The sequence below is a fragment of the Pelodiscus sinensis genome, chromosome 7, assembly GCF_049634645.1.
Source record: "Pelodiscus sinensis isolate JC-2024 chromosome 7, ASM4963464v1, whole genome shotgun sequence".
NCBI lineage: Eukaryota > Metazoa > Chordata > Testudines > Trionychidae > Pelodiscus > Pelodiscus sinensis.
This window is the reverse complement of record NC_134717.1, coordinates 67516081-67539617: the sequence shown is the minus strand read 5'-3', so window position 1 is coordinate 67539617 and position 23537 is coordinate 67516081. Positions and strand designations below refer to the sequence as shown.

At 45.1% G+C, this 23537-nt stretch overlaps 1 protein-coding gene and 1 long non-coding RNA gene across 4 annotated transcripts in view; one reads left to right on the top strand and one right to left on the bottom strand.

Moving 5' to 3' along the window:
- Positions 1-23166, bottom strand: part of LOC142830251 (uncharacterized) — a 47999-nt gene extending 24833 nt beyond the window's left edge. Inside the window, exons 1-4 of one of the 3 annotated variants that reach the window (XR_012905376.1) lie at positions 15168-23166; positions 13173-13241; positions 11759-11885; positions 8394-10601 (exon numbers count right to left, since the gene is read on the bottom strand). This is a non-coding gene — a long non-coding RNA (uncharacterized LOC142830251). Of the gene's footprint in view, positions 1-8393; positions 10602-11758; positions 11886-13172; positions 13242-15167 lie in introns of those variants that run through there. The other 2 variants (XR_012905375.1, XR_012905374.1) reach the window with 2 other exon arrangements.
- On the top strand, positions 191-1024 carry TSSK6 (testis specific serine kinase 6). The gene has a single exon (XM_006117951.3). The coding sequence runs from the start codon at positions 191-193 to the stop codon at positions 1022-1024; it is 834 nt and encodes a 277-aa protein (XP_006118013.1).
- Positions 23167-23537: the final 371 nt, after the last annotated feature.

Genomic DNA, 23537 nt, shown 5'->3' with positions numbered 1-23537 from the left:
ACATGACACTCCTAGCACATCACAATACCTGAGGGAGCAGTGATGCTGCTGGACCAAGTACCCAGTGGGAACATGGGGGGGGAGTGAAGGTCAACAGCTGCCACACACAATGGGTTAAAGCTTTCAATCCCTGGAGCAAAACACCAGCCCCAATCAAGCCCATCAGAACCCATCCAAGCCACACTGCACCATGTCAAGAACCTCCGGAGGAGACAAACTGCTTAACGAGCTTGGCTACAAGCTGGGCCAGACCCTGGGTGAGGGCAGCTACTCCAAGGTGAGGGTAGCCACTTCAGCCAAATACAAGGGCCCACTAGCAATCAAGGTGGTGGATCGGCGACGGGCACCCCCCGACTTTGTACACAAATTTCTGCCAAGGGAGCTCTCCATCCTGCGGGTGATCCGGCACCCCAATATCGTGCGGGTCTTTGAGTTCATTGAAGTCTGCAATGGGAAACTCTACATCGTGATGGAAGCAGCGTCCACTGATCTGCTCCAGCTGGTGCAGCAGCTTGGGAAACTACCTTGTGTCCCCGAAGCCCGGGACATCTTTGGACAAATTGTGAGTGCCGTGCGTTACCTTCATGACCGGAATCTGGTGCACCGGGACCTCAAGTGTGAGAATGTCTTGCTCACTTCCGATGGCCGCCGGGCAAAGCTCACAGACTTTGGCTTTGGCAAGGAGGCAAGTGGCTACCCAGACCTGAGCACCACCTACTGCGGATCAGCTGCCTATGCCTCTCCCGAGGTGCTGCTGGGTATACCTTACGACGCCAAGAAGTACGACATATGGAGCTTGGGTGTGGTGCTCTACGTGATGGTGACCGGCTGCATGCCCTTCGATGACACCCACATCCACAGCATGCCCCGCCGCCAGAAGAAGGGAGTCCTCTACCCTGAAGGTCTGCCCCCTTTGCCTGAGCCCTGCAAAGCCCTCATCACCCAGCTGCTCCAGTTCAGTCCAGCCTCTCGGCCCGGGGTGGGACAAATAGCCAAGAACTGCTGGCTGAAAGGGGATATCTGAACAGGATTGGCTCCCCCATACATTCCAGGCCTAGAACATGTGCAGGGGCCGCTGGGACACCAACCTTGTGGAGCTGCCTGTTCAACAGATACTGACAATGAGGAGCTGGACACAAGTGGAGTCATTTAAAGGTGCAACAGCCACCTGGAGCTGATATAGTAGGATTCAAGTGATGATGTGATCATACATTGCTAGATGCAAGTTAAAGGCCCAACCACTCTATGAAGCTGTGAGGCAGGTTGGATTTCAAAGGACAGGCACCATAATGAGCTAGTAGCAAGAATGAAGAATGGGGCTGCTTAAAGAAACATTGACCATGGGGAACACTGGCACCATCCACTCTCCACTGGCAGAGGACAGAGATGCCCCACCCCCTACAGGGAGGTTTGGACTTCACCACACAGCCTGAAAGGGGGAGCATGGGGCTGAGATGGTGGGAGGAACAGCAGCAAAGATCTGTGTGTTGCCTGCTCCGGAATGAACTATAATAAACGCGGAGGTTCCCATGTGGCTGCCTTTCTGTGCTGCTCCCTGATTACTTTCTGCCAAAATGTGTGTGTGTCCAAATCACTCAACACTGTTTATAAACGGGGTTGTAGCCAGGACCTTGGAGGATGGGGGTAGGGTCTGGGAAGGCCTTTTCAAGCTCTTTCCCACTTCTCTTTAGCCCATCACTCACTCAGATGGCAAGTCCCTCCTTTGGGATCCTTGGATCTGAAGAGCTTTCTACTTTGGTGAGGTCAAAATCCAGAGCTGATTCTTGGGCCCACATTTTGTAATGGGCTCAATCAGAGCTGGATAATGCAGGAAAATTGTTGATATTTTGCTAAAAATGGGAGTATTTTGTATTTCCAGCACCAAAAGGCATCTGAGCTCTGCACACAAAGGGTACGTTTGCACTGCAACGTTATTTTGGAATAACTGACGTTTCAATATAACATAGGGTGCATCTACACAGCAAACCGTTATATTCAAATAATGTTGAGATGGAGGACTTCTAACTTGGACTCCTGTAACCCTCATTCCACGAGGAGTAAGGGAGGTTGAAGGAAGAGTGTTTTCCCTTCCACTTCTTGCTGTGTAGTCAGTGCCCAAAGCCGAATTCAGCTATGCAATTGACATAATTCGACTTTTAATTCGACTTTTTCCCTGCAGTGTCGACGTGCCCAAAAGTAAGAAACTATTCTTAAATCAGGCCCCAAACTCTGGTCTAGATCTCCATTGCCAAACACCCACCTATAAAGAATCTTTCACTTGCAGGGAAAAGAGCCTGAAATATGTTTTAATAAGACCTTTGAAGTTTCCCTTATTCAAATAGAATCTGACTCAAACTGTCACTGCTACCCCTGGGAAGGCTCCCCCACCCCCAACAGACACATAAAGCCCACAATCCCACTGTGACATCCTGTTAGACAATCGCTTTTGTTGTTGTCGTTTAAACCAGCCGAAATCAACTACTGCAGCCATGAGCCATCTTTCTCTCAGTAGCGCATGTGGCTTTGCAAGAAGGAAGGGAAACTATTTTGTGTGAAGAAACAAATTTTGGTTTCAAGCATCAAAGTTTTATAAAAAGAGTGGGTTAGCTATCTTCCTACCCCCTCCCCCAGCAGGGCACATGTCACTTCGAAAGGGGGGTGGGACAGAAAATGGCCTCTGCTGTGTGACAGAAAATGCATACTGTGCTGAGATGATTGCCCTCTTCTCACCGTAATATAAAACCTCTCGCGTTTCAGCACCAGAAGGCATGGATGTACGGGAGCATCCATGCCTGCAAGCCGCAGAGTGAGGACCACAGCTTTTTTTTATTCTCTGCAAAGAGTGCCGGGGAACATATCTTATGGAGCTCTCACTGCTGAGGTGAAATAGTCCCCCACAAGGCAATGCATCTGAAAAATTGTAGGTGGCTGTTCATACTGAGCATCTGCAGCATAGGAGCAAGGCCCAGCATGGATGCAAGCACATCAAGCAGGAATCACTTCTACAGGGACATGCTGTCCAGGGGGCATTCCAGTGAATTCTCAGGTTTGCGGTTTGGATAAAATATCCAAAGTGTGGGTGCTCATCTGAATTTCCAACTGCCTCCCCTCCCCCATGACACCATCCGTTCCTAAAGGAAACCACTTCCCTTATGGCTGTCTGCATTGGGTAGGTAGAAAAGTCAATCTCCTCCTATTGCTGACAGAGCAAGTAGGCAAGTCCTCTTTTGTTTTCTCAGTATTGACTCTAGTTTCACCTTCTCTCCCTTCTCCTTGGTGACCTCTACGGTTTCCCTCCAATCTGACAATCATTGGGAGCTAAAGTAGGGGGGCTGGGTCAATGTCCATAGGACACTCTAGTGCTCCCCATAGTTGGCCTCATCCCTCAGTGGATCCTGCTGTGCTCCCTGCCTAGTCCCACTGTGGGCTCACTTTCCAGCTCAATTTTCCAAGTGTATTTGCCTTCGACTGCATCTCCTCATTGGTCTCCAACAAGTCTCCGCTGCCCTCTCTCCCGTTCCTCTAATGTTTCCAGCTCTGTCCCACTGAGTCTTGAGGCGGGTACCTGGTAATGGGTGTAGACGGGAGGGAAGGCTAATGGCATGGCAGAGAGGGAAAGAGAGACAAACACAAGCAGGATGGTGGGGTAGGTGCCTAGGGAGTAGTTAGGTAGGAAGGGTGATTGGGTATCCAGCAGGATGGGAAGCACAGTACATGGGAAGGTTGCAGGCAGAGAGAGGCTCAGCCACCCTGTGCTACAGTTCCATTCCGACTGGGTGGGATTTCCTAGCACAAGGAAGACTCCTTAGTGCAATCTGTGCGTGGGAGCACGTGAGAGTGGCAGAGGAAACGAAGAGGGCTGCCCTTCCAAAGATCTGCCTCCTGGAGGACTGGGAGAGAGTAAGGGAACCCCCAGTGGCAGCTAGGAAGCCAGTCAGCTGCCTTCAGAAGACAGAGGGATGAAACAGGCAGCACTGCTCTTCTCTTCCAAAGGTAAGCAGGGAGCAGTGGGAGGCCCTGGGGACAGGGAAAAGGGTCACTGGAGGAAGAAGAAAGAGGATCATCATCTTGGTGCGGGCGGCTGGGCCGCAGCAGGAACTGCTGTTTGAAGCCAACAGGGGATTTCCTGGGCTGAGGGGAAGCATGAGAAGGGCCCACCCAGTGAGGAAGGGGTTACTGACTGCAGGGCTGTTGGCCTCCTTGGCCACTTTCCCTCATGCCTCCATGCCAGACTGCCACAGGCCCCGGCTGAAGTGCTCGGACAGGGAATGCTCAAGCATCCTTGGTGGCTACTGCTGGCTGGAGACCAGAATTTTCCTTTATAGGAGAGTTCTGCCAACTGCCAGGCCCCCGGCACAAGGGGCTCAGAGCCCAGCCAACAGAATGTGCCAGAGCGTGAGACTTTACCCCACCCCCACTCCCACCTCTGGTTCCTGGCTCCAAGCATGTGAAGGAAGCAGCAGAGGGAATTTTCCAGAAGGGCCACACCAAGCTGAAGGTCAGCGAGCTGATGGAGAGACAGAGAGAGAGGGAGAGAGACCTATTTAAGATCAATACGTAGCACCATGATCTGAGCAAGCCTACCAGCCCCTCCTCTTCTGACACGCACATCTCTGTATTGAGGCTCCATGTGATTTTACTGGTGACTCTCATCCTTCCGCACCCTCTCCTGCTGCTTGAACATCACTCATTTTGCCACATGAAAACGTGTAGATGGAAGTTACCCTGGGCAGGGATGACGTCTGACCTCTGGGAAGAAGCTAGCCCCCATTTCAGATGCACTGCAGTAGCAATACACATTGGTCTGTGATATCACAGTTGTGTGTGATGTCACATAGTTCTGTAAATCATTAAACACATTTTACAAAGGTGTTTGATGTGGACTCAGCAGCAAAAGGAGGACAGACACATGCATGAGAATTAAGTGGCAGGCTGCAACTTCTATTCAGCTTTAACACAAGGGAGGGGTGTTATGCACCCATCACTCATACTAATTGGTCCTAGTGCAGAGATTACAGCACTCCTTACAATATAGCCCATAATTGGCACCGGCGCTACGGGGGTTACCATGTAACCCATAATGGAGGATAACTTGTCCATAACCTGGACCCTGCTCTGAGTCCTAGCACCTTCCCCCTCACAAGGGGCACAGAGGATACAGCAAGATGGGGACCTCAATCCAGAAATGCTACAAGGTCTCACCTATCACATTGGCACAAAGCACATCACCAAACGCTCAGCTCTTTTCCCGCTGGGAATTGCAGTACTCCCCCAACCACACTGGAAATTGGTCACAAGTTGTGATGATAAACACCAATCCAGTAACTCAGGCAGATACTAAAGATACTCCTATTCAGTCCACTGTCACTCGCAGGTGCTGTGAGGAAGGCAAAAAGCTCTTTGGGTCATCTGCCAATTGGCCCATTGGAGAAAAAGATTCCTTCCTGGCTCCCTAAACACCAACATCTATCAGGTCAGGTTCCCATCCCTGGTTCAGGTGGGTAGGATGAGCTGCTGGAGAGCAGGTGAAAGATAGTCCCCTGCACTGGGCTAAATCCTGGAGCTGGGAAATGCTGACCAACTCCCCCTCAGTTGGCCAATTAATGCTAGAGACTCCTAGGGGGAGGAGCTATTCATTGTCCCTTGCTCGGTGTCTCCTTTTCACCGCCAGTCCCAACAAGTTCCCTCACCCACTGATGTGGGTAGGTTGATGGCACTTCTCTGAATGGCCCCCTCAGGCCCAGTGAGAGGGAGTTTAGTGCTCACATCCATACTTAAGCAAAATGCAGGACTATGTAGCACTTTAAAGACTAACAAGATGGTTTATTAGATGATGAGCTTTCGTGGGCCACACCCACTTCCTCAGATCAAATAGTGGAAGAAAATAGTCACAACCATATATACCAAAGGATACAATTAAAAAAATGAACACATATGAAAAGGACAAATCACATTTCAGAACAGGAGGGGGATGCAGGGGGGGGGGAGGAAGGAAGGTAAGTGTCTGTGAATTAATGATATTAGAGGTGGGGAAGTTAGATGTCTGTGAGCTAATGGTATTAGAGGTGACAATTGGGGAAGCTATCCTGGTAATGGGTAAGATAGTTGGGGTCTTTGTTCAATCCGCCCCCCCCTCCCCCGCCCGGAGAGTGTCGAATTTTAACATGAATGACAGTTCAGAGGATTCCCTTTCAAGTGCAGATGTAAAAGGTCTTTGTAGAAGAACGCAGGTGGTGAAGTCATTGAGAGAGTGTCCTTTCTGGTTGAAATGGCAAGAAATAGTTTTCAGCACATGATAGCATAAATTATATTTCTGGATGCGCAGGAATATGTGTTCTTGATCATCTCTGGTATTGGCACGCTCACTACTGGTCTACCCAGCTATGTAGACTCTCTTCTCAAACCCTTCGCAACCAACACCCCCAGCTATCTCCGAGACACTACTGACTTCCTAAGGAAACTACAAAACATCGATAACCTCCCCAATAACACCATCCTTGCCACCATGGACAGACCCAAGAAAACCAACAATAGAATACCACTTGTCATCACCTACAACCCCCAACTTAAACCTGTCCAACACATTATCAATAAACTACAGCCTATACTGGAACAGGATACCATACTCCAAGAGGCTCTGGGAGACAGACCCATAGTCTCCTATAGACAACCACCTAACCTCAAGATGATTCTTACCAACAACCACAGGACATACCATACTTATACCAACCCTGGTACCTTCCCTTGCAACAAACCCCGTTGCCAGCTTTGTCCACATATTCATTCTGCTGATACCATTATTGGACCTAACCAAGTGAGTTATAAGATCAAGAACACATATTCCTGAGCATCCAGAAATATAATTTATGCTATCATGTGCCGAAAGTGTCCGTCTGCTATGTACATTGGACAAACGTCTCAGACACTTCGCCAAAGGATTAATGCCCACAAAACAGATATCAGACAAGATCACAAAGAAAAAACAGTTTCTTGCCATTTCAACCAGAAAGGACACTGTCTCAACGACTTTACCACCTGCGTTCTGCTACAAAGACCTTTTACATCTGCACTTGAAAGGGAATCCTCTGAACTGTCATTCATGTTAAAATTCGACACTCTCCCGGGGGGGGGGGGGCGGCAGATTGAACAAAGACCCCAACTATCTTACCCATTACCAGGATAGCTTCCCCAATTATCACCTCTAATACCATTAGCTCACAGACATCTAACTTTCCCCACCTCTAATATCATTAATTCACAGACACTTACCTACCTTCCTTCCTCCCCCCCCCCCCCCGCATCCTCCTTTTGTTCTGAAATGTGATTTGTCCTTTTCATATGTGTTAATTTTTTTAATTGTATCCTTTGGTATATATGGCTGTGACTATTTTCTTCCACTATTTGATCTGAGGAAGTGGGTCTGGCCCACGAAAGCTCATCATCTAATAAACCATCTTGTTAGTCTTTAAAGTGCTACATTGTCCTGCATTTTGCTTCAGCTACACCAGACTAACATGGCTACATTTCTATTACTATCCATACTTAAACTGACTTCCCTTTTTTCTCCTTTAATCTCTCGGACTCAGGGTTCCCATCTATCAAATGAGGATAACACTTGCCTCCTTCACAAAGGAGCTGTGAGCATTAGCCACTTTGTAAAGTGATTTGGAGATGAGACGTGATAAGCAGTAGCATTGCTATTACTTATTATTGAAAGATGCTGATGGTTTTCCACTTCACAGAGCTTGTGCTTTTGCATTCCTTCCAAACTCACTTTGGAAGCTGCTAGATTTCAGTTCATTTGCTGTAATTTGTATACATGGGAAAATCCTAATACTTTAAAAGGCTTCATGTTTCAGCACATGGGTGGGAGACCTTTGTAATTCCATTCAGTGTCTTTCTATTTGTTGTGATTCATCTCTGAATCCAGTGCTGTCATACAAAATAAATAGCCATGTTCTCCAGTCTGTGCAACAATGTCTGTGTGCAAGCCTTTTGCCAGGCAGCAAGGAGGGCTGAGTTCAATATACTCAAGATTCCTCTTGACAAATAATTGGTTTGAGCCCCATCGAGAAAGCTGGGGAAACTAAATGCCTTCTCCTCAGGTGTCCTTAGCAGGCCGAACTTCCCCACTCACAAGCACTCAGACTATGTATAAATAAGGAAACGCTTATTAGTGGAAAGGGAACAGCCAAATTTGGGCAACTCACCCACTGAATACATATGCAAATCAGGCATAAACTACATTCCTTCCTTCAGGAATTTAGCAGTAGTCAGTCTAATTTCCTTCCCAGCTACCGGTAAGACTATGACGGCCCCTTGGCTGTGCCAGTTCCCCCACCACCACCAAACCCCACTTACACTTTGGATCAGCTAGTAGCAATAGTCCAAGTGTCTCTCTCTTTCGTTAAAGTCCCAAGGGAACTGCTTGGATGGTCATGCCAGGAGGTGTCACCCCCCTAACCCAGCTTTGTGATTGTCCATGTTTGTTGACCCACTTAAAGAATTCTAGTAGATTGGTGAGGCACGATGTCCCTTTCCAGAGCCACGTTGACTCTTCCCTACCACATTGTGTGGGCCTATGCCTCTGCTAATTCTGTCCTTTCCTATCATTTCAAACAATTTGCCTGTTACTGGAGGTAGGCATGCTAGCCTGTCATCACCGGGATCACCTCTGGAACCTGATGTTACCTTAGTTAGCCTCTGTAGCAGTGACTGGTGGGTAATTTAAGAGATAGTGCAAGGTAAAAGAGAGGTGTGTGGACCTTGTGTTGTTTTAAAATCTTCTTCACTGAAATCACCCCCAGAGCACCATACAGCATGCTCCATGCTGCTACGGGGGCTGGCTTTTCCCAGCCCCAGCCATTCTGCCCAAAGCCACACCCATTTCTGGGCACAGGGAGCCAGCACCCCCCCCCCCCCCCACTTTGCTCAGGGGCCCATGCAGGCTAGCAGCACAAGCTTACTACCTAAGTATTAACCCAGGATTCTAGGTGGGCTCATACACCCCATGCTGCCATGTCTTCACTGCTGTTTTTAGTAGCACTAGGCAGATTAAAGCCAGCCACTGCTGCAATCACACCTCCAACTGCAGCACAGACACAACCAGGGAAAGGTCAGAGGGGCAATGGCCAGCCCTGTAATGGTTCAGCTTTGGAAAGGTGTTGGGTAGGCAGGGTGTCACCTCAGCGACTGGCCTCTGCCTTTGCTCCTACAAGCAGCAAGACAGCCAACACAGGCTGCCCCAGGGATGGAGCTGGCTCCCGCACCTAAAAAGCAGGATAAGGGACCCTCTGAAGGTAGAGTTTTGGGGTGGGTTCTGGAGTGGACTAGGGGCTAGAGCATTTACCTACAGAGGGCAGGGTGGTGGGTTCAAGTCCCACTCGCCCTGGGAGCAGCAGGACAGCAAATGCAGGCTGCCTGCCTCTGTTGTGTTCATTTACCTCAGCTTCAGTCTGCATAGCCTCTCACACTGAAGTCCCCACAAGAGAGGAGCCAAGAGCAGTTAGGATCCTTGAACAGAGTCTTGGCTTCTTGGACTGAGCTCTTTCCCACAAAGTAACAGCTCTATCCCCAGCACAGAGCATCCTTGGGAGCTCACAATCCCCCAAATCCATGTTTGCTAGGGTGACTCCTCGGTGCCAACAGAGGAATTGTGGGTCTATGCAAATGAGCCCTTTATGGTAGAAACTGTTCATTTTCACCAATGGAGGGAGCAGGCAGCTCTTTCCCTTGTGGAGTTTTTGGCCACAGGGTTTTCAATTATAAATTATGGATCAGGCACAAGCCTTTCAGAAGAGAAGCCCTGCAAAAATCAAGGGTGAGGTGAGGGAAAGAGGCCATATCAAGGCACTAGAAAATCTCTCCATGCAAAAAAAATTAAAAAAGTTGCACACATTAGTACATGTGGAAAGCAAATCTATGCAGCTGGAGATGCTAGGTCAAGACAAAGCTCACAGGGCCAGAAACAACGTTTCCCAGGGGGCAAGGGTGGGGAGCCTACTTCCTTTATAGAAACAAAGGAACTTTGACAGACGTGTTTGCCCAAATGCTGTTTTCCTGGTAAAAAAATGCATTTTACTACTGCAGACAACAGTCCAGTTTATGCTGGTCAACAAACATCCCTAAGCCTTACTACCCATATGCTGTTATTCTGTGTAGATTTCCATGTGCAGAACAGAGTAAAAGCATCACATTTTCACTCTACTGCCATGGATCATTAGCAGTTAAGTTCAAAAGGGACTAGTCAGGCTCTGTAAGACCCATTTGCATTATGGCATCCTTACTTTTTTTTTTTTTTTTTTTTACACGAACACAGCTAATAAAATAAAAGGTTCAAAACCCAGAGCTATTCATCTGACATCAGTAACAAATTCTCCTAAACAATTGCATCTGTTGAGCCTTTGGGTAGATGGGACACATGACTAATGATTCAAGAGGATGTTCTCCTGTGAGTAACTTGGGAAAGTAGCTGGGGTTAAAAGGACACCGATACAAATGAGGCACAGGGGCTTGTAATGCTACTTCTCAGCACTCTTCTTTCTTTATGCAGTTGGTAATCTCAGAGCATCACTTGCTCATGATCTAGGAGCTTGCTTTATCTAGGAACATAAAAATCGTCAGTTGCAAATTAGATAATACGGATTTTAAAAGATATTAAAAGATCCCTGTTTAAGAATCAGAACTTGATTCTGATCTCACAAATTAGCAGGAGAATGGTTATGAATGGCATCAAAATCAGGTCCAATACTCACTCAGACAAAATTCAAAAGAGACACTCAAAAGACAACAAAATCTGTGGCATATTCACTGCTATCACTTAGTTGTTGATCTTTCATATACTCCTACTCCTCCCCCTTCCTTTTAAAATAGTCTTGTATTTTTCCCAGGTTGGGTCTGATTTTTATTTTCAGCCATGTTTTGAGCTTTTCTAGAACAGCGCATATTTCCTCTTGAGGAAGAGAAAAACAATTCAAGTGCTTCTCAGAACTCCTCGGTCTGTTCAACTGCTACTTTACCAAACCATCACTGGCCCAAGGGTATCATGTGATGATATGCCACAGAAATTTCTCTGCCCCCAGTTCTCAGTTCTGACAAGCTCACTGCCCCCAACATCTCATATGGATATTTACCTGGTACAAAAAGAGTAACAGGTATCTACAGAAAGCTTGTAACTTGCCTTGATTCAAAATCACGGTGTGGGTGATTTTTAAGGAATAATGTATTTATACTGGAAGTATGCTTTACTTGGAGTAAAAGTTTATCATCAGGGATAATATGTCTCTGTGATGGCCCAGGGAATTGTCACCCCACTTGTTAAGCTCAATTGTTTCACCTTGCTCAGTGACTTGCAATGGAAGACCATCAGAGACAATGGCAAACAATCAAAACTTCTTGAAAGTTTTTTTTAAAAAAGGGAACATTACTACAACATAGATTCCCAATGTCTATGCATAAAAACAAAAGACTTTTTCAAAATAACACAAAGGAGCAAGAAGTCCTTTAAATCCTTCCACAGAGATGACATCTTGAGGAGCAAGGTGTCCACATGAAAAGTTGAATCCTGTGAAAGCCAGTCAATTCTGCAACAGACTGACCTCTGGGGGGAGACCCACTTAACTGAATAGAAAAGGTAACTAATAAGTGTAAAGCCAGGTTGGGTGGTTTATGATTTTATGTTGTATTGTAACCAGTTGTTTCCATCATTTTATTTTGTTTCTAGTTAAGCCTTGACTGTTTCTTAAATAAGCCTACTTACGTTTAAACCTATGAGGAAAATTGGGACGTGCTGCACTTTTGGAAACAGAAGATCTGAAATTTCTGTGAGTAGCCAGCATCAGGAACTGGATAGCATGTGAGAGTAATTCAAAGAGATTGGGTTGCACCTAAAATGTAAGAATGGCCATACTGAGTCAGACCAAAGGTCCACATAGCCCAGCGCCCTGTCTTCTGACAGCAGCTATGCCACATGCCCCAGAGGGAATGAACAGAACAAGTAACCATTATGTGATCCAATCCCTGTTGTCTATTCCCAGCTTCTGACAAAGGCTAGGGACACCATCCCTGCCTATCCTGGACAATAGCCATTGATCACTTATTGTTAACCCACAAGGAGAAGACAGAACTAGTGAAACCCAAAGGAGATTGGCTGAAAGCTAGCGATGTCAGAGACTTGTCACCCAGACAGGCACAGGCAAGACTCACTTATGCTGGAGGCTGGGGGCAACAAGGTGACTCCCAGTCTTGAGTACCTCAAGTATCATCATTGTACGTACCCCCCACATGACAGGTGTTTTGCATGGTCACCCTAAGGAAAGCAACCAATCTGGAGGTTTTGACTTCGCTGGGGTTCTAGCCACTGGCTGTAATGCCTACAAATCTCTAGCAGAGACACATATTACACAAGTGCAGTGAGATTTGTACCACTTACAACAGTATCCACAGTAGCGGTTTGCACTGGTACACTGGTATGGCTACAAACTCTATGTAAACAAGGTCTAACTTGGGCCTGATCCTCTGAGGTGCTGAGCACCTACTGTTTGATGAGGTCATTCATCCCCCTGCCAGATGGTGTCTATCTCCTATCCATCACCTCCTGAAGAACCTAATTCTGAACATACACCTATGTAAATCATGAGTAGCTACATTCGTATCAATGGATTAACACCAGTGTTGGAATAAGAATCAGGCCCATATTCTTTTTGTGTTGTAGTTCTGTCTTTCCTAGGGTATTCACAAAATTTTAGTTTAGCATCATCTGCAAAGGAAGGGGATTCTGAAGATCAACCCCTTAATTAACATGCTACTTACCTCCTCTTCCAGCTCAGTAGGGAAGAAATTTAAAAACAAGCAGTAACATTTAGCTGTGTAGCATCCCCTAATCGGCTCCCTGCAGCTTACTAAATTGTCTTTAATATCACCTGTTCTTAATGGCCCACCAGTCACTTACTAGCTGCCAGCTGTCACCCTGCTATGCAAAACACACCTACCAGCATTTTCAGGTTTTAAAAGGTGTATATCTGTAAACAAGTTTCCCTGAATCTCAAGGCATTTGGGGGCAAACCCTCCAAAAACAAAGCAGTGTACCCAGTGCTTCCTGAAGCAGCTTTGACAGCAGAGAGAATTCTCTTCATGGTTTCAGAGAAACCGGTCCACACTGTGGTATGACTTACCTCCCATTCCTGTGTTCTGTCTGAATTCATTTCCACCAGACATGAAACAGTCTTAATTTCTTTCCAGCCCTGCAAACAAAAGGAAATGGAAAACAACACATTGAATGTTGACATTCAATCTCCCCTCCCAGCGAAATAACATTTGTTTACAAGATTTTAGGTCACTGCTGATGCGAAAGATAAGCCTGAGATTCAAATATTAAAAAGTCTGGGTTATAAAATCACGCTCAAAAGTACAGTAATGAATTGTGGGAAAACATGGGCTGGGTAATCAGATATCTCATGGGTTTCTATATCAGATCCAAAGTTGACACTCTCAGGGGATGGTGTTTCACTTGTCCCTGGCTAATTCTGTATGGATAGATTGGTATTAGGAGGACCCGGGTGACCCTGCCCTTGCTTGGCAGGCAAAGCTTTTAACCGGCAATATAACAAATAACCCAATATACCTCACTCTGCTTGAATGCATTAACCTTTTCATAATGACAGCTTTCGGTGTTGGCAGCCTTTAGCCAGTTACCTAGCATCCAGTACTCCACCTGCCATTTCCCTATTGTCTTGAATTGTGCTGTTCCTTGCCTTTTTTTTTTTTTTGAAGAGTAATAATTTAACCCTTCATCTGGTTAAGCATTTGCACCTGTGGAGAGGATATAGCAACACTGAATCTGAACTTGGACTATTTCTCCCATTTTACTGACCATTTCAGACTCTTAAGTCTTAGCTGTCTGGTAGAAAGGCAGGGCAAATATTTCCTGCTCCTTCAGCAATTCAGCCAGACTCAGTAGCAGAAACACAAGCACAAGTAGGAGGAAAGCGGAGGGATATTTCTGGGCACGATTTTCATCTCAAGCAGGAAGCGTCCCCTGGGAATAATGCTTGTCATTTGCACACTGCTTTACAAATGTTCATTCTGACAACACTACCAAGCAGTAGCCATTGTTCTCCTCAGTTTACAGAGGGAGAGATTGAAGCAGATAGACTAATTGACTTACCCCAAACCAGAAGGCTTCACTGGTACATTACTGCTCAGGACTGTCTTGCCTCCCAGTCCTGTGGGCAGACCGCATCGCTTTCTTGAAATGATCAACTCAACTCATCTGATGAAGTGGGCTTTACCCACAAAAGCTCACGGTCCTATGTATTAGTTAGTCTCTATGGTGCCACAAGACTACTCGTTGTTTTTAAACTTACAGTCCAACACAGCTACCCCCGAGACTCAAAAATTAGACTGTGTGAGAATGGGCACTAGGTTTTTTGGTGGTGTCCAGAACAGATCCAAGCAGAGTTATATTATCCATCCGATGGACTGAGGTAACCACTCTGCCCCCCTCACCCTTCACCAAAGAACAGGACCCAAAGTTCAAAGAGATGCAGGGTCCAGGATGGCCTGACACTGGAAGCAGTGAGCAACCCAGTCCCAGCCTGTCCTGTTCCACCCCCACCAGTTCCTGGTGTCATTCAGAGACGGGGCAGAAATGAGAAGGAGGCAGGGCCAGGGAGGAGTTTTAGGGGAAGGTATGGAATGATGGTGGGAAGAGGCAGAGGCAGCCTTTTGGAGGAAATGGGTGAAATGGGACCATGGCTGAGTGGGGTGGGCTGGGGATGGGTCGCTCTCTGCTGCTGACATCAAATCCCCTTCCCCACTAACTCATCTAATTGCCATGACCCTGCATCCCCCTGAATCACGGGGTTCCCCAAATTGCAAGGCTCAGGGTGGTTGCCTCAATCTGTCCTATGGAAGGGACTATTGAAAAGATATGTTCAAACATTGGTGCAGCTGGGCTGCCTTCCTTGAATTTTGGTGGAGCACAAGTACCATGGGCCCACAGAACTGTGTGTGTGTGTGTGTGTGTGTGTGTGTGTGTGTGTGTGTGTGTGTGTGTGTGTGTGTGTGTGTGTGTGTGTGTGTGTGTGTGAGGCAACTTCTTATTGCCATAAAACAAAGTAGGAGACAGCTGTACATCAAATACTTCCAAAGAGGGAGAGGATCTGTACCTTTACTTCCACTCAGCTCACAGTCAAATCCCAACTCAACCCCGTTCAGCTCATGAATTAAAGGGAACATGCTCAAGGGTCGATGACCAGCTCCTGTTGAATTTTGTAGGCATGAAAGAGTTTCACGAGTTTCTGCAGATAAAGATACCGCGTTTCTCATCTCCCTTGAGTATGTAAACAACTTTAAAAAAACCACTCACACCCTGCCCATGAAGTAAAACTTACCCAAACTTTTTCACTGGAGGTACAATAGCAATATCCTTTGGCAGTAAGCAGACCTTGCTGTTAAGGAAATTTATTATAAGGGGCATAAATAATTGATTTTGCCCAGCCCTAAACCCATTTGCACAGACTCGACAAAGCATTTCTTCCCCATAAACAAAGTATTTTTTGATGAATGGGTGGAGATTTCTGCAGCCTTCCCTGCCAATCTAAGAGATGTTCACAGGGGAGAAAGGCATCTTCTTCAGCGAACCCATTGCTACTAACCAGCTTCTGAAAATAATGCAATGAAATTATATTAGAGAACATCAGCCAGAGGAAAACAGTGCCACAGAAGCATATTGAAGATGGGAGAGTTCAATACCTGAAAGAACAACAGCCCCAGTTAAAACCTGGGTCTGGCAACTGAATTTGATCACTGAGAGATCTAGTTTCTCCTCCTAAAGTGATGAACATTGTGTAAGTGCCCAAAGAGAACACAAGCGTGTGACACTATTCCACGTTTATAGAAAATACAGCAGTGGGAGCAAGTGCCGGTGCTCTCCCCTCACCCACTCCTGTAAACAGCAATGGAAAAAAGATTCTTTGCAAGACATTTATTGGTGCTATTTGTTGTGGATGGCCATATGTTCACTATTTATGTTGCAGTAACACCCAGAAAGCCCAGCTAATATTGGAAGCCTCTTGTGCAAGGCATCACACAAAACCAGAGACCAACCTTGCTCCCAAAAGAGCTAAATAGAGGGCAAGCAAAGACTGTTGGGGAAACAGAGATGCAGAGAACTTCACACAGTGGGTCAGTGGCAGAGCCCAGTTACCAGCCATGTTTTCTGTAGGATGAAAGTACTAAATTAACATAATGGAAGCAGTGATTCTGAAAACCAAGGCTTGCAGGGTGTTTCTTTAATTCCATCCATTCCTCTTCCTGGGAGCAGGATTAATTGGGAAATCCAATTAACCAAGCTACCTCTCAGCAAATCAATTTAATGATACTATGAAACAAGGTCAATGTTGTCGGGGACATTCCAGGGTGAACATTAGGACCAATATGGATGATAATAGATGTGCAAAGTCACTTTGTTGGAAAATAGAAGAGACCCATTTATAAAGGGCCAGATCCTGCCAGACGCTGTTTGTCCCAACTCCTAGTGGCTGATTTTGAAGTCAAAGGTACCTGTGGGCATTGAGCATCAAAAGCCCTTTCCATGTCTGTAGTTACCCTCAGGGTGACATTCGCTTAATCATCATCTCTTCTATTGGTCTGAATGACAGGCATGTCACCGGTAATGAGACCCCGCCACGGCATGCAGCATAGCAATGCTGACCTTGTTATATTGAAGATGCATGTTCTCTGCAAAGCATTGGCTGTGCAATTGCTATTAAACACCTAGTCAATAATAGATCTTCATACCAGCATAACTTTATGTTAATAAAACATGTATCCCCGCTCCTCCCTATAGCCTGAAGTTTGGTAAGTGTAGAAGTCAGTTTAACAAGTATGGAATATTCTGTGCTGGATTTATCACTGAATAGATTTGCAAACATCATGCAAATATGACTGTTGTTAGAACTATTTTTTAATCTTCCCTAGCACATCATTGCACTGACACAACACTTTGCAGTGAAGAAACACATTGGTAATTGCACTGCCAGTTTATAAACAATACAATCAAGCTACAGTCAGAAATCGAGCACAGTGCTTGACATCAACAAAAGATGAATCAAGAGTCTCAAAAAAGGGAGCTGGTACATAGATGTACACATCCTTACTATCTGCTATTTCCTGTCAGTAAAAAGATTTGAACTCCTCAATGGATCCAAAACAGATCTGACAACACATACACAAATCTTTATAGTGAAATGCTTTCATTATTCTGTCCAAATCTTTCTCTCCCAATCACAAAAAGATTTTGAATTATGACTGTGCGCTTTCCCAGACCTATATGAATTGTAACAACTGAATACAGCTTGGGGACACTACACTGGGTTTTCTATGTTAGGTAGTTAATTAGCCTGCCTGGAAACAGGGATTATGCATATTTGCATAGTAACAGACAGAGAGGTATTGAAAGAAAACCCAAGTGGATGATTTAGGCCTGGTTTAGTCAGTAGATGTAAAATGTACATTAGCATTATTGTAAACACTAACAGGGGGACACACATTACAAAAAAAAAAAACAAACCCCTAACAATACAATATTAGTCAAACATCCATGTTACAAAAGAAGAAACTAAGGTTAAATAACTGAAAGAAATTTTATTAGTGGCCATGGAATCCTGTATTAAAGTGATATATCCTTCATTTCTATATCAAACAAATGAGATATAAACAATACATCTATAACCGAGAGACACTGCTTGTCACGTTACCAGGCTGAAAGACACTTTTATCAATCTATGATGTAAGTTGTATTTTTATACTGTGCTGCACAGGATTGGTGTCCATCTAACTGTACATTATCATAAAATCTGCCTAGAAGTTAGCAGCATTGTCCTTTTCCTTTCAATTGCTACTTTTATGCTAAATTTTCAGTGTACCTCAGATTTTTATATTGTCAATACACAAGTGCACACTACAGGGCCCAGAAAAGATCCTCATCTAGGATGAATCAGTGTTGCTCAACTGAAGTGAATTGAGATTCACTATTTTACATCAGCTAAGGAGCTGGCACTTAGAAAAGCATGAGAAGTGACTCAAAACTGTGGGACAAGAATGTGAACTGAATATTTCTATTAAAATAATTAGCGGTAAAAATTGTTAACTATGTTGACACAAATGGCCATTGTTTAGTTTGAGTTAACTCCTAGATTAAATGAATTGCACAATTCACACAGCAGAGTTATTATTTTGGGCTGTCTGCAGATTCAGGCAGACAACAATGCCTCTCACTCAGTTTGCCTATTAATAGTGCAAACACAGGCTAGAAATGTGTGTGCGGGGGTGTTAAATGTAGATTTAGATTCTGGAGCACCCTCGTATTCCAAGAAGGTGGTTTCTGTAATGTGGACACTTCACTACTTGCTGGATTGGATTCAAACCACCATGCACTTCACACATCACTACATGGCTATCCAATTATAATGCTCTTGGTCACTATCAATGCGAGCAGAATTTGAAACTCAGTGAATGTATCTACATCATAGCACATTATTACTTATTCCCTATACTATGTCTGCCATCAAGCTCAGAATAATTGGGGGAGGCTGCTGTTTTGATTTCCTTTCTTCCTATGAATAGTTATTACCAAATTCTCTGCTACTAAAATTCCTTCCAAAAAATTGAGCTGGGTGCTCACACTTCACTGTAGTGGGGGGAAAGACACTATCCAACTCACGCAGTAGTTGCCTTTCTGGCTTCTTAAGAAGTAATATAGAGTATAATGTACAAATGCCAAATATAATCATCTCCAGACCTCATTGGATTGAGAAGTAATAGGTATAATGTGTACTCTCTAGAGAGGGAGGGGAAAAAACAAGAAGAAATCTGTTACTTTATTTTTACTGTGTAGCATGAAATGCCTGTAATAAGATGCTGTTTTAGCAAGATTTTTCTGTCTATTTCTCATGCATTTCCTACAGTTCAGCTTTCTAAGACACAGAGAAGCTCCCTACAACAGCTGCAAACTGATTGCAAATGGCTATGTTGTTTAAATTTAAAAAGTGCATTTCCCCATGTGAGTTTTTTTTTTTTTTTTTTTAAGAAAAAGACCATGGTAAATTCGCCCGATGTCTGTACAGAAGAGGTTGAGGACAGCGTTCCTTGGAGCTAGTAGAAAAAGAAATGATGATAAACAAAGAGCAGGGGACCCATGAAAGGTTGCAAGAGCAAGGAGCTAGCACATTGTGTCCAAAGAAAGTTCAACAATTTTCCCAGCTCACTGAATTGTGAGAACTCAGCTTTTCCAGGGAATAACTTACTATTTTTAGCATTTTTATTACACAGTTTGTCACAAGCTGTCTCAGGAGACTATCGACAATCAGTTTCAAACAGAATCCGGCCACAAACACTTCTCCACATGTGATTTAGAACATCTGGACCAAAGGAACAAGCTTTCAAAGCATGCCAGGACAGTGCTGGCTGCAGAGCTGTTTCCTTGCATATGTCTTCATGTCAGTTGTCACTGTCTCCACACAAAGCCAAGTCAAAAACTAAAATTAAAAAGCTGTTAAGTATTCCCTAATTGCATCTCTGCACCAATGGAATAGAAGCACATGCACTTTGTTCTTTTGAGCGCGCCCAATTTTGGCTCACATTCCAGGCATTGCAGCGTTTCCGTGATTTAGACGTCATTTTCCCTAAAGAGAGGCTATGAAATTCTTGGCCTGGAAAGATGCCAGCATGAAAATCAATGCCAAAGTGCTCACATCACATCTACCAAACTTAAAAAGGAGGTACCTACTGCTTCCAGCTATATTCCTGCTTCACACACTGGCAGCATATGGATTTCTCACATACGCAGAGGGAGTGTTTGCCACACAGAATATAGAAGGTGATTTGTGATCTCTTCAAACTGGTTTTCAGGATCGCTGAAAGGGAAGTCATAGAGGAAGTCACGTTATGATCCCAACCGGAATCTGTAACAATCTGTTTGGTGTCTGTATTGCAGATTGTAAACAGCATGAGACTGGGGTTGAAATCCTGGCCCTATTGAAGTCCATAGGAGTTCTGACATTGAATTCAGTAGAACCAGGATTTCACCACCAGGGCTTTGTCTTTATTAGCTGTGTAGCGCATGCACATGTGCAATCCAATATATTTAAAAAGTTAAATACTGGAAAGCCAATTTACCTGCACGCTTGGCTGTTCCTCTCCCAAACCCGTGTTAAGGCACACGTTCATAACAAACCCAATACCATACAATAATGGGTGCATTATTGTTTATAGCCATATTACATTTATACATTTGAGAAGAAGGAAACCATAAACTACACTTAAAGACCCAACATCAAGTAACTTTAGGCTCCACGTTTATTTTATGTATTATTTAAAGAAAAGACTAGACTGGTAATTCTGATTATTTTTCTTTTTCAGCTACATTTCATCACATTTCACCTTTAAGATTCTAGTAAATCCTTCAACTCCATTTCACCTGTGGAAAGGATACTCGCTTTGCCAAGTGTCATTTTTCCAACTGGCCTCAGAAAGAGAATTGTATAGCATTTGCCTAAACATATTCTTTCCTTCTCTGTACATATGAGTCCATATTGTTCCTTTTTTTCATTACACTTTAAAAGATTTCACATTTCCATTAAGTGACCATGTGAGATTTTTTTAAAAAATAAGCTTTACTAGGGGATCTCTTCTCTCCTGACACATTTGCTTTGCATGCCCACTCACTGCCAACAGTCACATTTTCCCATAAAATGCCAGCAGATCTTTTGAGTGACTGGCCTTTGTTAGATTATGAATGCAACAGTACAAAATGTAAAACAAAATTAAAGTTTCCATGAGCAAGCACAGTTACCTGTCCTCAAACAGTATGCACTGAACTCTCAGAACAAAATGATCGCTGAATTCTTCACCCATGGAGATTACTTAGAACTTAAAACGGAATTATACATACAAAGGCATGTCATTGTCTCAGATATTTATGCATTCTACAGGATCAATTAAAAAAATTCATGTTCAGTAAAGGCTTCTTTTCAAATGTAAAGAAAGAACATCTATCAGGGATGGTCTAGACGGTGGTTGGCCTGGCTGTGAGGGCAGGGGACTGGACTCGCTGACCTCTCGAGGTCCCTTCCAGTTCTAGTGTTCTATGATTCTAATGTCTCAAAAGGAACAGTAAGGAAAACATTGTTGGGTTGCACTAGCAGAGGGCTGGACTTGAAGATCCACGATGTCCCCTCCACTCCTATGTCCTTCATCTCATGGCTTCTGAACTCTGATTACTCACCTCCCATTTATTAAAAGAAAGCATAGTGCACCCAATCTCTTACTGACTGGACAAATTCCAAAACAATCAAATTCCAATCCTCATCAGACCCAAGAGTAACAGTCCCCCATTTCCTCCATATGAGAAAGCCACCATCTTGGCCAAAAAAGAAAGGACTGAACCAGGGACCACCTAAGCTAAAAACATCAGCTGGTACAGATCAAGCTAAATAAGCAAAATTTTCTAGCTGGGGCCATAACAGACATGTGTCCTCCATGAATTAGGACTAGAGGCAGACCTGTGATACCTACTCACCAGTGGTATCCACATATATAATGTCCATAGCCAAACAAGTATAAGGCAGATATAAAAATGACCTTTATAAGAGAAAATCCATGCTCTTTGGTTTACCACCGAGTAGTGAGGGATCCAGTCTAGCCAAATGAAGGTGACTATGGAGTCTATAAAAGCTTTAATTGTGATTTAGATTTGCTGCTGATGAAGCAGTAATGGAGCCTCTAAACAGTGAATTCAGTGGCTGAAGTCTGGAAATTCCTTTGAGAGTCACATAGTATGCATGCCTTTCAAAAATGGGTCCAGGCCACCAATGCCTCCTGCCATTTTCCTCCTCATTCCGACATCCTTCCCTTGCACCTTCTCTCTGCCCCAGGCCCCTTTGACTGTGCCTCTTACCTTTCCTCTGCGTTTAACCCTCATTTGCACTGCCCTACCTTGGTATCGGTTTGCTGTGTGTCAATTTTTTTTTCTCTGCTCCCATCTCCTCAAGGTTTGCTGTCACTTGTCCTTATGTCCTCTTGCCACCCACCTTCCCCCATCTCTTTCTTTCCTAGTATTTCATCCTCCTTGTCCCCTTCTCATTAAATCCCTTTCACCAGGGAGTCAGGCAAACCAACGGCAGAGCACTCCCTCATGCCTTACATCAGATTGCAAGCAGGCTTCTATTGTCCTGACTGGCTCTCCTTCATGCTTCTCAGGTAAGGAATCTACAGCACAAATGCACACAGCAGGACAGTCATGGATAGGGGAACCTGAAGGCTCAGCTATAGGACAGATGCTGAGCATGATACAAAGCAAAAAACATACTACAGTGCAGAAACCCCACATGCTCAAATCAATGCTGATATCAGTGTTCACTGCCACTCCTTGGAGAGCAACACACACACACACACACACACACAACCCCACCCCGTGGCTTTGAGGCAAGTTTGAGGCATGAGCCATGCAAAACCACATGAGGGAAGCAAGCAGGAAAGAGTCAGGCCTCGCGCAGTGACCAAAATGAGAATGCAGCTCACACAGGGACCCAAGGATCGTCTAGTAGCTAGTGCCAGGCAGAGATAGATGGAAGAACAACTGCACTGAGGGAAGTCTTTAGAATACCTTTCAATTGCACCACAACACACTGGGCACCCTCTATAGTATGACAGACAGAGTTTATGGAAGATATTGCGCCACCCAGGGCTGAATCAAGGCAGAGAGGATGTACAGGCATATGCCCAGGGTCTCCTGGGAATCTTGTATTAAAGGAGGCACCTTGACTTCCATTTACAAAAATACTTTCTAGCCCGCCAAGCCACTGGATCCAGTTCACAGGTGCACCCAGAGCCTCAGTCAGGCTCCCTACCTAAACTGCCTCCACACAACACTCAGAAAAGCTGGAAGCAGGGCCCTGTTTGTCTGTGAACAGATTGAGCCTGAGGGAGGGGAGAAGCCTTGCACACTTCCCCCAGTTCCCACGTTCAGCACAATCTTGCAGCCCCCATTGGCCATTTCCAGCCAATAGGAGCTGCCTGTTTGAATAGGCAGCACTCAAAATATCCCTCCTTCCCTCCCCTCAGGCTCACCCAAGTAAGCATCTACTAGCCAGAGTCTGCCTGTGGCATCCCTCCCCAACCCTCTGCCCCCCCACTCCACATTTTACCCAAAAACTCTGCCCCCTCCCTGCATGGATACCCCCTCCCAGACCCTGCATCCCAATCCCCTGCACAACAGCACAACCCAGAACCCTGAATCTTCTCCTGTACCCCAGTCTCCTGCTCCAGGTCACAACTCCCTCCTTACCCTAGCTCCCTTCTAGTTCCCACACCACCTTCTGCACCCAACCTCCATCCCAGACCCCGCACCTCCTCCATTAATATCAGGGAAAAGTGCAGCCCTGGACCGCTTACCAAATTCTTGAAGTGGCTCCCATCAGAAATTTTTGCCCATCCCTATTCTAGCCCATGTTTGTGAGGGGAAAAGAGCATGAAAA